General features: G+C 44.1%; 2 protein-coding genes across 2 annotated transcripts; both read left to right on the forward strand.

The window, feature by feature from the left end:
• Positions 1-823: 823 nt before the first annotated feature.
• On the forward strand, positions 824-2,084 carry LOC133911049 (peroxidase 2-like). Its single transcript, XM_062353272.1, has 2 exons — positions 824-1,057; positions 1,153-2,084. The coding sequence occupies exons 1-2, from the start codon at positions 851-853 to the stop codon at positions 1,912-1,914; spliced, it is 969 nt and encodes a 322-aa protein (XP_062209256.1). The 5' UTR covers positions 824-850; the 3' UTR covers positions 1,915-2,084.
• Positions 2,085-14,537: 12,453 nt separating this feature from the next.
• LOC133911050 (peroxidase 2-like) lies at positions 14,538-15,783 on the forward strand. The gene is made up of 2 exons (XM_062353273.1): positions 14,538-14,811; positions 14,907-15,783. The coding sequence occupies exons 1-2, from the start codon at positions 14,605-14,607 to the stop codon at positions 15,666-15,668; spliced, it is 969 nt and encodes a 322-aa protein (XP_062209257.1). The 5' UTR covers positions 14,538-14,604; the 3' UTR covers positions 15,669-15,783.
• The last annotated feature ends 1,178 nt before the right edge of the window (positions 15,784-16,961 follow it).

Below are 16,961 nucleotides of genomic sequence, written 5' to 3' on the forward strand. Positions count from 1 at the left end.
GTGTAAACTACAAAGAATTCAGTCGTCGCCGGCTAGCTTACGCATAGTTTAATCCTACTTGGTATTGATAACCCCCCACTTGACCTGATTAGAGCGCGTACAGGCTAGCCAGAACCGACTTCTTTTATCGGACATCTTCAGAGTCAGAATTCATCGCAGTAGCACCAATAAGCATCAATTCTCCCAAAGATAAAACTAGGGAATGTTGGTGCCCCGGTTTGACTCTCTCCTCCGTTTCCAAATACATATATAAAACTCTTTATCTTTCAAATTTGTTCTAAAAACTTGTCATTATATGATTTTGAGGTGACAATACCAGTTTTTTTTTCCTTGTATGCCCGCTTCCCTTAAGGTTTTGAATGAGTAACACGATCATTTGTCGACACTACTTGATGTTATGTCAAATCCTAGAATAACATATCTAGGAAATAAGGAAGTACCATTGTGAAGAAGAACAGAGTCGTCTTCATATGGAAGTATCATCTAGGAAATAAGGAAGCTTAAATTTCTCTTCTCTAAGGAACAGAGAGTACAATTGGCTACACACAAATCATGCTTGCAATGGAACATTCTCAGCAAGAGGAAAAAGAATAGAGAGAATACTCAGCTAATGGTGGTTGTGCAGTGGCCTGCCTCCATGTTTCGTTACAGCTATATCGCTAATCAATCAACTGACACCACCACCATCTATTCAACTAACAACGTCGAGGTCGTCATCTTATGTAGTCAGATCTCCATCTATAAATAGCCATCAATACGAACATCCACTTCATCACTTCTCATCTTCACTTAGCCGCTTGCTCTTCAGCTCACAACTAAAATACAGAGGCTAATTAACAGCAGGAACGCAATGGCTGCTTCGTTCAGGATTGCCATGGCGGTGACATGCGCCTTGGTGCTGGCGTCGGCGTGCCAGGGCCTGGAGGTGGGCTACTACAAGAAGACGTGCCCCCGCGTGGAGGCCATCGTCAGGGACGAGGTAAAGAAGTTCGTCTACAAGAACGCCGGCATCGGCGCCGGGCTCATCCGCTTGATCTTCCACGACTGCTTCGTCCAGGTATATATGCACAAGAACAATGAATGTACCACCATCGAAATGCTTCTACGTACACGCATGCGCGCGAGTTGACGTGAGATGTACCATGTATATAGGGATGTGACGGCTCTGTGCTCCTGGACCCGACGACGGCGAACCCGCAGCCGGAGAAGCTGAGCCCGCCCAACATGCCCAGCCTGCGTGGCTTCGAGGTGATCGACGCAGCCAAGGACGCTGTCGAGAAGGCCTGCCCTGGCAAGGTCTCCTGCGCGGACCTCGTCGCATTCGCTGCCCGTGACGCTGCCTACTTCCTCAGCAGGTTCAAGGTCAAGATCAACGTACCCGCGGGCCGCCTCGACGGGCGCGTCTCCAATGCCTCCGAGGCCCTCGACAACTTGCCGCCGCCCTTCTTCAACATCACCCAGCTCATCGACAGCTTCGCTGCCAAGGGGCTCGACGCCGAGGACATGGTCGTGCTCTCAGGCGCGCACACCGTCGGTCGCTCCCACTGCTCGTCCTTCGTCCCCGACCGCCTCGCCGTCCCCTCCGACATCAACTCCTGGTTCGCCAACATCCTGAGGAGGAGGTGCCCCGCCAACCCGACCCCAGCAAACGACCCAACCGTGAACCAGGACATCTTCACTCCCAACGCGTTCGACAACCAGTACTACAAGAACGTGCTGGCGCACAAGGTGCTCTTCACATCCGACGCGGCGCTGATCACCACGCCGGCCACGGCCAAGATGGTGCGCGACAGCGCCTACATCCCCGGGTGGTGGGAGGCCAAGTTTGCAAAGGCATTCGTCAAGATGGCGGCCATCGAGGTGAAGACCGGCCACCAGGGAGAGATCAGGAAGAACTGCAGGGTCGTCAACTAAGATCATCCGCGTGGGCACTACTGATCGATCGGATGCAGCCATCCACATTGCTTCGTTCATTTCCATCCACATTATTGCTTCGTTCATTTCTCCGATTTCGTTCTTACGCTTTTAAAACCACGTGCGGGGTTGATTAACTGGTCATCGCTCCGTTATCTTTCTTCGGTTTGCAATGTTTTCAAGTATAATGTATGCATACGAATAGATGGAACGAATACGCTTCAAGTATAATGTGTGTTTGCATATTTCTGGCACAAATCTTGATCATGAGCGGTACGAGATCGGATGGGTACTCGTGCCCATGTGCTCACAAAAACCACTCTATTTTTTTTGTTACTTTCATACCCCAAACTCAATGTGTGTATATCTGCATAGAAAAAAAAATCATGGCCATAATAAAGTACTTCCAAATATGAAAGCAACATTACCAATTTCAAAATGAATCCAACATTACCATTTTGGTATCACAAAATTACATAATTAATGCTATGCTAATTATTGGTCAAATATTTCAAAGTTTGAATCTTGTGGGCGTACCACTACTACAGGAAAGCAAATTATTATCTGTTCAAAACTAGCATCTATCACTGTCGGTTATAGAGCCGATAGTCTACAATCAACAATGATAAGCACTTGTTGAACCTTTTGATTCCTATTGTCAGAAATTTGTGACAATTATTTGTGCATATAAATTACTTCAAATAAAGAACTTGTTAACTACAAAGTTGTAGATATCATTGAGAACTATTACTTTTGTATAAACATCTTTTCCATCCGACTTCGTATGAATATTTATAAATTTTTCAATATCTTACTACAAGCATGCAAATTGACACTTGTTTCCTCTGACTTCAACAAGAGCCAACTTAAGCATTGCACACATTATTACCTCACCATGTAATTTCTACTATTAGAGACGATCATTTATTATATATTTGCATCGTTCAATATTTCATTGAACTTGGAATTGAGTTGTCTCACGTGAAAGTTAGAGAAGACTTTTGAAGACTACATTTCATATACACAATATATTAATCATTTTTTAGTCCTTAAGCATTGCATTTATTATCATTTTGTCATGTTCACTACTATAAAACCGATCTTATATACCGGCTAATTATTGTAGGTTTTTAATGGACTGGCAGTGATGGGGCATCACCGCCGGTTCATTAGCCACGCGAAAAAATCAACCATCAGAGCTTGTGAACTGACAGTTATAAGGGTCATCATTGCCGGCTCAAGTCTTGAGCCGGCAGTGATACCTAAATCCATCATCACTGCCGGTTAGTGGCAGTGATGTAGTGCCGGACCCAAAATTTGTATTCATTCTATTTTTACTTCGCATCCGCGTCCTTATCCACACCCTCCGTCTCTCTCACGCGCACTCATCTCTCCCTCTGGCCCCATGGCGATCTCCTCCAGGCACGGGCACGAGCACCAGCTCTGTGCTTCCAAGGAGCCGAGCTGGTAGGAAGACATGGCTCCCTCCACCTCCACCTTTTCACTTTCTTGTCTCCTCCTCAGCTTGCGATGTCCAACGCTAGGCTCCCCCGCCCCTCTCACCAACCGCCCTACCAGGACACTGACAGGAACCCTAGCTCTGGCCTCGTCCTGCGCCAATGCGAGGCCGCGGCCGCCGTGCTGTCCACCACCATCCTCTCCCGCTTCCTCCTCCCCGTAGTGGCAGAAGCCGTGGCCGGTGGGGAGTGCTTGCTCGAGGTGTCCCCATTCGGGCTTTCCTTCTGCGACCGCGTCGTTGGCACCAGCGCCATCATCGAGCAGGTCTAGCTCATCAAGGTTTGTGCGTTGCTCCCTCCTCCGCCCTGACTGACGCCGGCCTCCTCCTCCTGACTGACATTTGGTTGGCTTACTCTTGGATTTGTACATGACGCAGGTGAATATAAGTGCTGCGCAAAACTATGTCATTTGATTGTGAGATCGATGCTGTCATCCTTAAGTCTTTTGATTGTCCTTCTCAAGTTCTTGAGTAGTAGTGTTGAAACAATTGTGTTGTAATTCTTCCTTGGATTGAATTCACAATCCGGAATCAGATTGTCATGTCTTGTATGTTCTTTCTTTTTGTAATTTTGGCTCCAGTGAATTTTGGAATCAGTTTGAGTTGAAGTTGAATTCGTGCCAGCGAGCGAGCGGTAGTGGGTGCTGGCGAGCGAGCGACTCCAGTGAGCTTGAGCAGTAGTGGGTGCCAACGAGCGAGCGGTGGCAGAGCTGACGCAGGGGGCCAAGCGGCATCCAAAATTTTTTCTTTTTTTTGTTTCCTAAAAATACAGTGCTACTGGTTGACAACAGCCGACAGTGATAGCAATTACACTATCACTGCCCATTACGTACCGCCGGTTTCAAAACCGACAGTAAATACCTGTTTGGAACCGTCAGTGATCCACTACTCGTAGTAGTGGTTATTGCTAGCTAGATTCTTTTTTATGCGGTTAAGAAATATTAGGTACTCCTATGACTGGACCACGACAAAATGAGTCATCTGGATGACTTCAAATAAAAAATTTGTCACCTACAAAGTTTTCAAGATCTCATCGCTATAACTTTCATATACAAATTGTCTCTATTCGACTTTGTATGAAAAAGTTTTCAACGTATGAAGATGGGTAGCAAAATTAGAACCGACACTGATAATCTATTATCACTGTTGTTTCACGACAGATAGTGGCATTTTCACTATTGGTTTGTTATTTGAACTAAGTGATATTATTACTACCAGTTCATACTATAAACCGACACTGATACTTGATTATCACTATCGGTTATTTTTGGATAGACTATCATTGTTGGTTCTTGACATGAACCGACATGACCGTTATAGCTCGCTGTCTATCACAATTTCTGTAATAGTGTAAGACTCATACAAAAGAATGGGGTGAGTATTACAAAGCTCTTTGGCACAAACCAACTAGTCTTGCTTATCCTCGGGTTTCCTAAGACTTGTGCTCCTAAGCAACACCCACCCAGACAACTTGATCCATCAGTCTCAGCTATTAGCCTAAGGAAATCTTGATCTCATCAGATAGATGCGTGCTGATTTACTATACTAAATCATTTGCTTCTACTCTAGTAATAGTAGTAGGGAGCGAGGATCGATTCCTTGAGACGGATGAGGTGTTGGATGCCGGAGAGGCCACTCAAATTTGTACAAAACAACAGGAGAGACTCAAGGCCTTCTCATGGATGACAATCTTGGGCAGCTTTGGAATGACAAAGCTTTGTCAAATTCACGAAACATCCACTATGAAAAATATGGCCTTCTTCCAACCTTGGAGGGATCATTTTCTTCTTTTTTTCTGGAGGAGATATCTTTTTGGTCAGTTCTAGAAACTACAAAATTTGCAGAATTTTGCAGCTCTGATAGAACGTTGGCCCCAATTTTTCTCTCCAAAAGGCACAGTTCTATGAGATCATCCAATAGAATTAGCCGCTCTCCTCGTTCGCTCCATTCACCATTTCAGCCCGCTCCTCCCCGACAGCTGCATCATCCCCGACCACCACCTCCTCGACCACCGCCTCCTCCCCGACCGTGCCACCTCCTCCCCGGCTGCCGCCTCCTCCTGACGCCTCCTCCCCAACCACGCTGACTCCTCCCCAACCGCCGCCTCCTCGACCGCTGCCTCCTCGACCGCCGCCTCCTCGATTGCCTCCTCCCCAGCTGCCGCCTCCTCACGACGCCTCCTCGACTGCCGCCTCCTCCTGATGGCTGCATCCTCCCCGACCGCCTCCTCCTCCCGACGCGCTAACTCCTCCTCGCAGCCGGCCGCCGAAGGCACTTCCTCCTCGTAGTCATCGTCGTTCCCTTCCCCCTCCGCCCCCTCTGCTGGTGTTAGGCAAGCAATTTTCTCTCATTGAGTGGTCTAGAGATTATGAAGTCTTCAGGATTAGTGGAGCAAATTGTTGTAGCAGTTCGATCACTAAGATGCTAGTTAGGTAAATTGTTCTCTAAATTTTGCAGCTGCTAGCCGGTTGGTTTGGTCTAATGCCAAAAAGCATGTTTTTGAATTTTTGTACAGTTTGTATCTGTTAGCCCTAATTCTTTGCTACTGTTATCTTGCCATGTAGAACCTTTGCTTTCTATTGGTTTACTACTATTCCTAGAATACTAAAACCAATCTGCTATTTCTATTACTATTTCCTTTCTAGTTAGTTCTGTATTGGTTATTACTATTTCTAGTACCACTGTGTTAGTTCGGTATTTGTTAATTGGGGCAACCTGATACAGTACATATGTGCATAACCTTACGAGAATTCTTGTTCATACAAACAAGCACATGTGCTAGTGCTTACTGAAATACATGCCTTCAACAAATAAGCAATTGAAGCAATCGTCTGAACCTAGCCATTATGCAAAAACAAAGGGAACTTTATTTTGTCCACCTCGAGCCCTCCATGTTAAATTGACTCATATAATAAGCTTGCATGATGTTTCTTATTGAGTTGTTTTGAACCAATTTCTATTCACTATATTCATGTTTTTTGTTTCAAATTCCCAAAATTTTGTGAAAAATGCAAATCTGCATATTATATGAGTCAATTCAATCAAGAGTTGCTTATTTGTTGTGAAAAATGCAAGTCTACTAGATCCTGCATAGGATACTCTCAGTAATCATTCTTGCATACTCTACTGAAAATAGGATGTATCTCTAAGCACAAATTGAACTTGTAATTTTTTTTGGCTATATAGTTGTTGTTTGCTTTGCTAAATTAGTTCGGATTGTGTAAGGTGAAGTCGTGTACATATTATGTGTAGCAATGATTCAAATCGCCAATGTCTCTATTATGTGTAACATTGTACATATTATGTTTTTACTTATGAGACATGATAGCATGATTGTTCGATATCTAGCATCTTTATATGTCATGAGCTATTATGACATGTCCATGAGCTAGACAACAACTTACTAACCATCTGCACATTTTACTTGGCCTTTTCTAAATGTGAATCAATGCATATATTGTGACAATTTGATTACATATCTCATTAATTTTAACTCTAAATCAAGTGTTTTTTGTTTCTAAAATTTTTATGTAAGAATGGCACTAACAAAATCCAACCACCGTGTACAGCCCCATCCTATCCCCCCTCCGATACAAGGCCCCTCCTTAGATCCGGCTCCAACCTCGGTACAAGATGAGCCTGCAAACATGGAGCTGGACCAGACGGGAGGCGGTAGCCCAAGTGCATACCTGAACATGGATCAGTTTGAGTTGGAGACAACTGCTAAGGTTGCGTAGGGCAGGGCCAAAGATGATGCTCTAGAGGGTCAGATTGATCCTGATGCTGATGTTCCGAAGGGTGATGAGATGATAGGAGAAGAGATGAGTGGACGAGGTCCTAGCAGGATGCCCGAGGGACATTTCATCATCATGGAGGTCAATTCAGTCGGGGAGCCCACAAGACCTAAAGTTGTTCTAGGGCCGTTCAAAATAGCAATCGGGTGTCTAGTGAGGGACCATATTACAATCACATATAGAAGTTGGAGAGGCAGACGACATGACATGTGGGTGGTTCCCAATAACATCAAGGATCATAAATGGGGCAAGTTGGTGGCAAAGTTTGAATACCCTGAAGGATGTAACATGGCCAAAGCAAAGCGTGATGCACTATCAACAATGGCCATCGCGTTCAAGAATTCCAAGGGTAAGTTGTGGAGAAATTATTACTTGGTGGGTCGGAAACCAAAGTGGGATGATTATCCGACAGTGGAACCATTTTGGAACGATTTCATAGAGTACAGGCGGTCAGAGGAAGCACAATGACTAAGTGAGGTAAACAAGGCCACTCCCACAAGAACATGTACCCCCACAGAACTAGCTCGCATGGGTACGTGAGGAGATACGACAAGTGGGAAGAGATGGAAGAACAAGTAACCCGTAGTGGTGCCACACCTCAGACAGCTGACTGGATTGAATGAGCGAAGCACTATCTTTACACGAGAGGGGTGACTTTGTCGGCAGATGACAGCCTAATCTTCAAAAGCGATAGAGAACAGGAAGTAATGCAAAGAATTGTAGATGCCCACACCCAGTCTTCCTAAGGCTCTTTCAGGCCAGAAAAGGGAGAAAGACCAGCTAACCTTGGCACTAGGAACCAAGGAGCACCCAGATCGCACCAGAGGCAAGGGTGTGGTGCCTTGGAAAGACGGATTCCCGGAACTCACTCAAAGTTACAGGAGTCAGAAGAGAAGGAGAGAAGAACTAGAAGAGCTGCTGGTTTTAGTACAACAAGAAATTGTTCAAGAGAGTTAGATGACAGATGCAAAAATCAAAGAAGCACTTCAGCAAGGAAACAGGCAACAACAACACAAAGAAAATGTTGTGAGCCCTGGTGATCGTCGGAGCAGCTGCGCGTCCGTGAGGTTTGCAGAAGAAGAATTGACTCGTTACCCCATGGACGACATCATAGAAAGCAAAGTGTGCAAGCTTGTCGTGCCCACCTTGAAAATTACCACCATGGTGGCTATAGGGCAGGTCAACCAATGCATGGAAGGAGCTCTCTTCAACAATCTTATAATACTGTGAGGATACATCAAGGTTCACGTGGACTCTGTGTGAAGGCTGTACCGTAAGATTGACATGGATTACCCCGGAGAGACGGGTTTGAAGAGGCTTGGATCAAACGTGGGTGGCTTCATTCTGTGGCCCAAGCGCTACATAGTGTTTGAAGATGAGACGGACGAGTCGTCTGATGCGGAGTTAGACCCACCACACAGAATTTCTCTGACTCCTCTATGGTCGCCTTCACTGCTACCGTCACATAAAAGAGATCCAACTCCTCCCTTATGCAAGTCGCCACCAAGGGAGCCAACTCCTCCCCCTCAGAAGTCAGCACTAGTGCCACCAAGAGAGCCAACTCCTCCACCTCTGAAGTCAGCGCCACCACCACTAAGAGAGGCAACTCCTCCCCCTCCAAAGTTGACAACAGCTACACAGTCTAAGAACTTGAGTTCATCTTAGAAGTCGGCTTCATCCCAGAAGAAAAGGGCACCTAAGAAGGTGGCAACACCTGAGAAGTTACATTATGAACAAACACCAGAGGAAACCAGAGCGATAGTGGACGCCAGTGTCAAGAAATTCTTTCAAAAGCCAGAGCATGAGAAGAAAATACCAATTCATGTAGAAACATAGAAGTTTTTCTTGAAGATGGCCAAACCTATAGAGGGTAAGAGTAATTCATACTACGCACGCATCAAAAGTAAGAAATACTTGAAGGAGTCTTCTATCGAATAGATACGACAAGAACAGACTTTAGAAAGATTTCTTGAAGATGCTAAAATGACAAAAGAGTAATTTCTAGACGAGTCCCTAACACCAAAAGCAGTCGAGAGATGACAATTTAAGTTGGGCGAACTCTTGGTCATGCAAAACGTGTGGGACAAACTGACATATCAACTTCGGAAATTCCATGCATGGTATATGAAGGAGTCGCGGGATGGTAGAGAAATGTTCGAGGCCAGATACAAGGATTGAGATTTCCACTATGAGGATGGCTCTATTTATGTATTATTTGAGAAAATGTATCGATTGTACCAACAAGATGCCCTCGACGTGTCTATCTTGAGTTGTTGTACTCTGTAAGTATCATATATGTATAATTCATAGTATAAATTTATGTACCATTAGATTGAATGTCTTAGCTTATTCCTTATGTAGAATGGAGGTACAATGATGTAGGATAGAGGGCATCTACCATGTGGGATTCATCAACCCACATCATGTAAACCCGACAATGAAGCAATCCGATCCAAAAGGAATCGAGGACTATACATTGAAGTGTATTATGGAGCTACAATTGAAGAAATATATACTTTTACCCTACCACTTTGGGTATGTGTTTCATTTCATTAATATTCTACTCTTTTTGAGCAATACATAGTTAGAAATTAGGACCAACTAGCCTATGGTGACCTATGTGCAGTTATCACTTGATCATCCTTGTCATCCAGCCAGACATTAGAAAGATCATTGTCTTCGACTAACAAAATAATCCAAAAGTAACCTACCAACCCGTCATTGACTTGCGACAAAGGTAAAACCCGACCATTTCATTATTTCTCTTGTAATATTTGATTTGATTGAATCTAAGTCTACTTATGGTAATAATTACACAAATGCAGAGTGTACCTACGATATATGAAGAAGAGTGTTCGACATCGGCCATTCGTTAAAGAATGGATTATCTGACATGACTTTCCTTGTAGGAAGTAGGGTCCGGGCAATAATTTATGTGGTTTTTATGTAATGGAATTAATGCACTGATTCAACAGAGACGCGTCATACCTGGTGGTCGATGCTGAGGTATGCGACATACATCTTGATGACTAATTTTCAGATCCAACACGTGTTCATAAGGATTGATTTCTTCAATTCTTGAAATTGCAGCTCCTCATGCTATCCAGAGATCGACTCATGTCAGGTTCAATAACATGGTCATTAGTCCAACCAACGAGTTCCATGAATTTGGCTCCTCTCTCTCGTTACCTTCATCCAACAAGAAAAAGTAGAGTTCAGAACCTTCGATTAGCAAGAAACCTTAAACTCTTTTTCATTGTTGTAATGAAACCTCACATGTATGCGGTGTATATATACTATGATGAGACTTGATGTTTTAGAAATGAAATTTATACGTGCTTGTGTACATATACTACAATAAAACTTGACGTCTCGTAAATTAAATTTATATGTACGTATCTATAAATATACCGTATACAATTGCTGGCAATAGCCAAAATTTAAAAATACCACGGTATTAACAAAAACCACCACATCTTGAAAAGGGCAAGAATACCTATCAGTGCCGGTTGGTAAAAACAAACCGGCACTGATGGACACATACCAGTGCCGGTTGGTAATACCAACCGACACTGATATGTATACTATCAGTGCCAGTTTGATCCACAAACCGGCACTGATAATGATTTTCAGTGCCGGTTCCATACCCGCCACTGACAAGTAATCAGTGTTGGTTAAAAACCCGCTAGTAATGGTGATTTTGAATCGACATTGATGAGGGTATCTGCAGTAGTGTCCGGTTTTGCTTCTGCCTTAGTTTTTTAGGTGCGTTGAGTGGAAAAGTAGAAAAAGACCATCCACTTCGAAAGAAATTAGTAAGATGCCTATTTAACTCCCTATAGTCACAATTTTCGATCCTACAAAGACAAGCTCAACGCCCTCAAATTCCCAGCTAGGAATGTTGTACATCCTCCGTTCCCAAAGACATATATAAAACTCTTTATCTTTCAAATTTGTTCCTAAAAACTTGTCATTAAGTTTAAATTTCTCTTCTCTAAGGAACAAAGAGTACAACTGGCTAAAAACAAGCTGAGGTGAGCTATCCCTACCGTTTCCTCATTGTTTCTGAGCTCGATTCGAGCCTTGTGTCATTTAGCCCCAACTTCAACCTAGCATAGATCCAATCAATGGGGTATTTTGAGTTTAGCTCGGTGAATGATATCTAAATCACTTTAGAAACACTCCACTGGTCCCATAGAGCATTTTGGTACCCTTCGTTGTCGAACATCTCATTGAAATCCTCACCGGCAATCCCGCAAAGGCACTGCTGGCAAGGTTTGGCGGTCTGACCGCCTCTAGGTCCGGTCTGACCGCTAGTTAGGACAGAAGAATCCGAGTTGAAAACTTAAACAGGAGTCTGACTGTCACTTGGGCCGATTTAACCGTTGGTGGGCGGTTTGACCGTCACCATGCCTACGGTCAGACCGTCACAGGCCAAAACTCTCTGCTGGCCGCCGATCAGACCGCCACCTCTACGTCGGTCTGATTGCCAACCTGTTAAAGTTAGGTATACTTAGGTTACCTTGTCCGAGGTTTTATACTTTGGAACTCTAATCACTTAGCGGTCTTTTGCAAATGTTTTTGAAGCTCGGCACTCTATTATACTTCAAGCATGCAACATTTGTGCGTTTTTTGTTATTCATTTGTTTATGCATTGCATTTTGATTCATTTAGAGGGTGTTGCGCCGTCAGTCCAAGCGAGTGAAGGCGATGCTAACCTTTTGGAGTTTTGCGAGTGTTGTGCAAAAAGTATCAGACAAACCCTAGAGTAGCAAGGCATGCATCTAAGCATATCACACATTTTGATTTGAATTGTGGAGTCTAAAATTGATAAATTATGCATTATGTAAGTTTGCATGTTCAATGAGTTGATGTCAGGTTTCTATGGGTAGAACCTATGTGATGTATTATCCTACCTTGGTTATTTAATGATCTATATTCTTGTAGCCTTGATAACATTATTGATGTCTAACTTGAATGTTATTCGAAATATTTAACAATGCATAGGTCCTCGGTAGAAGTCAAGCGATGGTGCAACCATTGTTTGCGAGCTTAGGGCTTACCTATTGTTCACGAATATTGATTATGATGTGGATGGTAGGATGAGATGTGAGGATGAGACGAGACGTGAGTAGTGTTAGGGGTGTCTTCTGCCCGGAGGAGTTCCTTGGAGTAGTTCGGGAGAGGAGCCAGACACCATAGACCGCTTTGCATCGGTTAAGCACTTTCCGTCGGTGCAGTTAGCTTTAGCACTTTCTATACTTATTACATGTCGTATATGGGAATGATAAGCCGAATACCTTTGTAGTTGTGACATTTTGGTGTGCGAGTAGATGGTGTGAGCGGGCGGGCTTGTAGAGTTATCCAGTTTGCTCCTAGAGTAGTTCTGGATGACCCCTGTACCTATCGGCACATGATCAAACAGTTGGGCTTATTGGGAAAGGTTGACACAAGTACCCCCTCACGTGGGCTTGTGTGGACACGTACGTCGTATGGTCCTCAAGTCGTGTAGGTAAAGGAGTACCCCCTGTAGGGTGTAAAGTAATTAGAATTATTGAGCTCTCGATTATGAGCACGCTTCTGTCCATTTGCATCGGTCGTAGAGTTACAAATGTGGAATGGTGGTATGGATGGTATGTTGGGTAATGTTGATTGCTGTCTATTGATGTATAACTATGGTTCCATTTACATTTATGCGAAGGTTAGTAGTTACAGGTTTGGAAGGGTACGTTGGTTATGTTTAGATGCTCACACATATGTGTCTAGGTTGCGGGCCCATATATTTTAATCAAACTTGTGGCATTTCTTCCTTGCTAATGGCCCAATGCATAATCCTTGAGTCATGTTATTTATATGTACCATAGATGGATGAAGTCTTACGAGTACCTTCATACTCAGCTTCTCTACAGGTTTTGTAGGTGAGGAAGAGGTGGTGTTTGGCTATTTCACGTCCGCTAATACTAGCGGCGGGAATGAGTAGGCAACTACTCGGAGGTCACGTTTTTGGGGTGAAGCCTGAAAATATATGGCTTCACTCATCTTTAGCTTTTGTGTCTTTGCGTAGTTTTTCTTTTAGCTGAAAGTTGATCAGTTTTAGTATCCTACTAGATCTCTTCTGCTGTAAATTGTTAAACATGTAAATGTTTAAAAACTTGTAATATAATTTAATTACTCGCTCTTTATTAAGCTTAGTTATGATTGCTTATGTTGGAAAGGTATGTGTTCCGACCGTGAGCACAGAACACGTGCCAAACCTACCGAAATGATATTATGGTTAATCGTTAAAGTCGTAATTATGTAAATTATCGATTTAGTGATTAATTAGAATATTATTTTGGCGGTTCCCTTTAATACATTTCCTTGCTTTTGCCGTTGAGGAATGCCGCGGAGTTATGAGCAGTGCAACTGCCTCGTTTTAAAAAACTCAGAAGCAGCAGCCCGAACTGTATGCCAAGAGGCAAGACAAGCCCAACGCCCTCAAATTCCCATCTAGGAATGTTGTACATTGCCAGGTGTAAACTACAAAGAATTCAGTCGTCGGCGGCTAGCTTACGCATAGCTTAATCCTACTTGGTATTAGAGCGCGTACAGGCTAGCCAGAACCGAGTTCTTTTATCGGACATCTTCAGGGTCAGAATTCATCGCAGTAGCACCAATAAGCATCAATTCTCCCAAAGGTAAAACTAGGGAATGTTGGTGCCCCGGTTTGACGGTAATCGTCAAAACAAACTAGCAGCGAGACATGGTCACTTGTGCGCGAGATTGTTACTCTCACCTCCGTTCCGAAATACATATATAAAACTCTTTATCTTTCAAATTTGTTCTAAAAACTTGTTATTATATGATTTCGAGGTGACAATACCAATTTTTTTCCTTGTATGCCCTTTTCCCATAAGGTTTTGAATGAGTAACCCGATCATCTGTCGACACTACTCGATGTTATGTCAAATCCTAGCATAACATCTAGGAATAAGGAAGTACCATTGTGAAGAAGAACGGAGTCGTATTCATATGGACAGCTCGCTAAAGCTTAAATTTCTCTTCTCTAAGGAACAGAGAGTACAATTGGCTACACACAAATCATGCTTGCAATGGAACATTCTCAGCAAGAGGAAAAAGAATAGAGAGAATACTCAGCTAATGGTGGTTGTGCAGTGGCCTGCCTCCATGTTTCGTTACAGCTATATCGCTAATCAATCAACTGACACCACCACCATCTATTCAACTAACAACGTCGAGGTCGTCATCTTATGTAGTCAGATCTCCATCTATAAATAGCCATCAATACGAACATCCACTTCATCACTTCTCATCTTCACTTAGCCGCTTGCTCTTCAGCTCACAACTAAAATACAGAGGCTAATTAACAGCAGGAAGGCAATGGCTGCTTCGTTCAGGATTGCCATGGCGGTGACATGCGCCTTGGTGCTGGCGTCGGCGTGCCAGGGCCTGGAGGTGGGCTACTACAAGAAGACGTGCCCCCGCGTGGAGGCCATCGTCAGGGACGAGGTAAAGAAGTTCGTCTACAAGAACGCCGGCATCGGCGCCGGGCTCATCCGCTTGATCTTCCACGACTGCTTCGTCCAGGTATATATGCACAAGAACAATGAATGTACCACCATCGAAATGCTTCTACGTACACGCATGCGCGCGAGTTGACGTGAGATGTACCATGTATATAGGGATGTGACGGCTCTGTGCTCCTGGACCCGACGCCGGCGAACCCGCAGCCGGAGAAGCTGAGCCCGCCCAACATGCCCAGCCTGCGTGGCTTCGAGGTGATCGACGCAGCCAAGGACGCTGTCGAGAAGGCCTGCCCTGGCAAGGTCTCCTGCGCGGACCTCGTCGCATTCGCTGCCCGTGACGCTGCCTACTTCCTCAGCAGGTTCAAGGTCAAGATCAACGTACCCGCGGGCCGCCTCGACGGGCGCGTCTCCAATGCCTCCGAGGCCCTCGACAACTTGCCGCCGCCCTTCTTCAACATCACCCAGCTCATCGACAGCTTCGCTGCCAAGGGGCTCGACGCCGAGGACATGGTCGTGCTCTCAGGCGCGCACACCGTCGGTCGCTCCCACTGCTCGTCCTTCGTCCCCGACCGCCTCGCCGTCCCCTCCGACATCAACTCCTGGTTCGCCAACATCCTGAGGAGGAGGTGCCCCGCCAACCCGACCCCAGCAAACGACCCAACCGTGAACCAGGACATCTTCACTCCCAACGCGTTCGACAACCAGTACTACAAGAACGTGCTGGCGCACAAGGTGCTCTTCACATCCGACGCGGCGCTGATCACCACGCCGGCCACGGCCAAGATGGTGCGCGACAGCGCCTACATCCCCGGGTGGTGGGAGGCCAAGTTTGCAAAGGCATTCGTCAAGATGGCGGCCATCGAGGTGAAGACCGGCCACCAGGGAGAGATCAGGAAGAACTGCAGGGTCGTCAACTAAGATCATCCGCGTGGGCACTACTGATCGATCGGATGCAGCCATCCACATTGCTTCGTTCATTTCCATCCACATTATTGCTTCGTTCATTTCTCGGATTTCGTTCTTACGCTTTTAAAACCACGTGCGGGGTTGATTAACTGGTCATCGCTCCGTTATCTTTCTTCGGTTTGCATTGTTTTCAAGTATAATGTATGCATACGAATAGATGGAACGAATACGCTTCAAGTATAATGTGTGTTTGCATATTTCTGGCACAAATCTTGATCATGAGCGGTACGAGATCGGATGGGTACTCGTGCCCATGTGCTCACAAAAACCACTCTATTTTTTTTTGTTACTTTCATACCCCAAACTCAATGTGTGTATATCTGCATAGAAAAAAAAATCATGGCCATAATAAAGTACTTCCAAATATGAAAGCAACATTACCAATTTCAAAATGAATCCAACATTACCATTTTGGTATCACAAAATTACATAATTAATGCTATGCTAATTATTGGTCAAATATTTCAAAGTTTGAATCTTGTCGGCGTAACACAAAATTGCATAATTAATGCCATGCTAATTATTGGTCAAATATTTCAGTGTCGGTTCGTGGCAATAAAATATTTTATTGATCCTTTTGACTCTTATTGTCTGAAATGTGTGACAATTATTTGTGCATCTAAATTACTTCAAATAAAGAAGTTGTTAACCACAAAGTTATAGATATTGTTGAGAGCTATAATTTTTGTATAAACATTTTTTGCATCCAACTTCATATGAATATTTATAAATTTTCCAGTATCTTACTACAAGCATGCAAATTGACACTTGTTTCCTTTGACTTCAACAAGAGCCAACTTAAGCATTGCACACATTATTACCTCACCATGTAATTATTACTATTAGAGATGATCATTTATTATATATTTGCATCGTTCAATATTTCATTGAACTTGGAATTGAGTTGGCTCACGTGAAAGTTAGAGAAAAGTTTTGAAGAGTGAATTTCGTATACACAATATATTAATCATTTTTTAGTCCTTAAGCATTGCATTTATTATCATTTTTTCATGTTCAATACTGTAAAACTGGTCTTATATATCAGCCCATCATTGTCGGTTTCTAATGGACTGAAAGTGATGAGACATCACTACAAGTTCATAAGTCACGAGAAAAAATCAACCATCATAGCTTGTGAACCGGCAGTGATAAGGGTCATCACTGCCGGCTCAAGTGATGCCTAAATCCATTATCACTGCCGGTTAAAGCCACTAACCGGCAGTGTTGTAGTGCCGGACCTGAAAT

The sequence above is a fragment of the Phragmites australis genome, chromosome 3 (assembly GCF_958298935.1).
Source record: "Phragmites australis chromosome 3, lpPhrAust1.1, whole genome shotgun sequence".
Lineage (NCBI taxonomy): Eukaryota > Viridiplantae > Streptophyta > Magnoliopsida > Poales > Poaceae > Phragmites > Phragmites australis.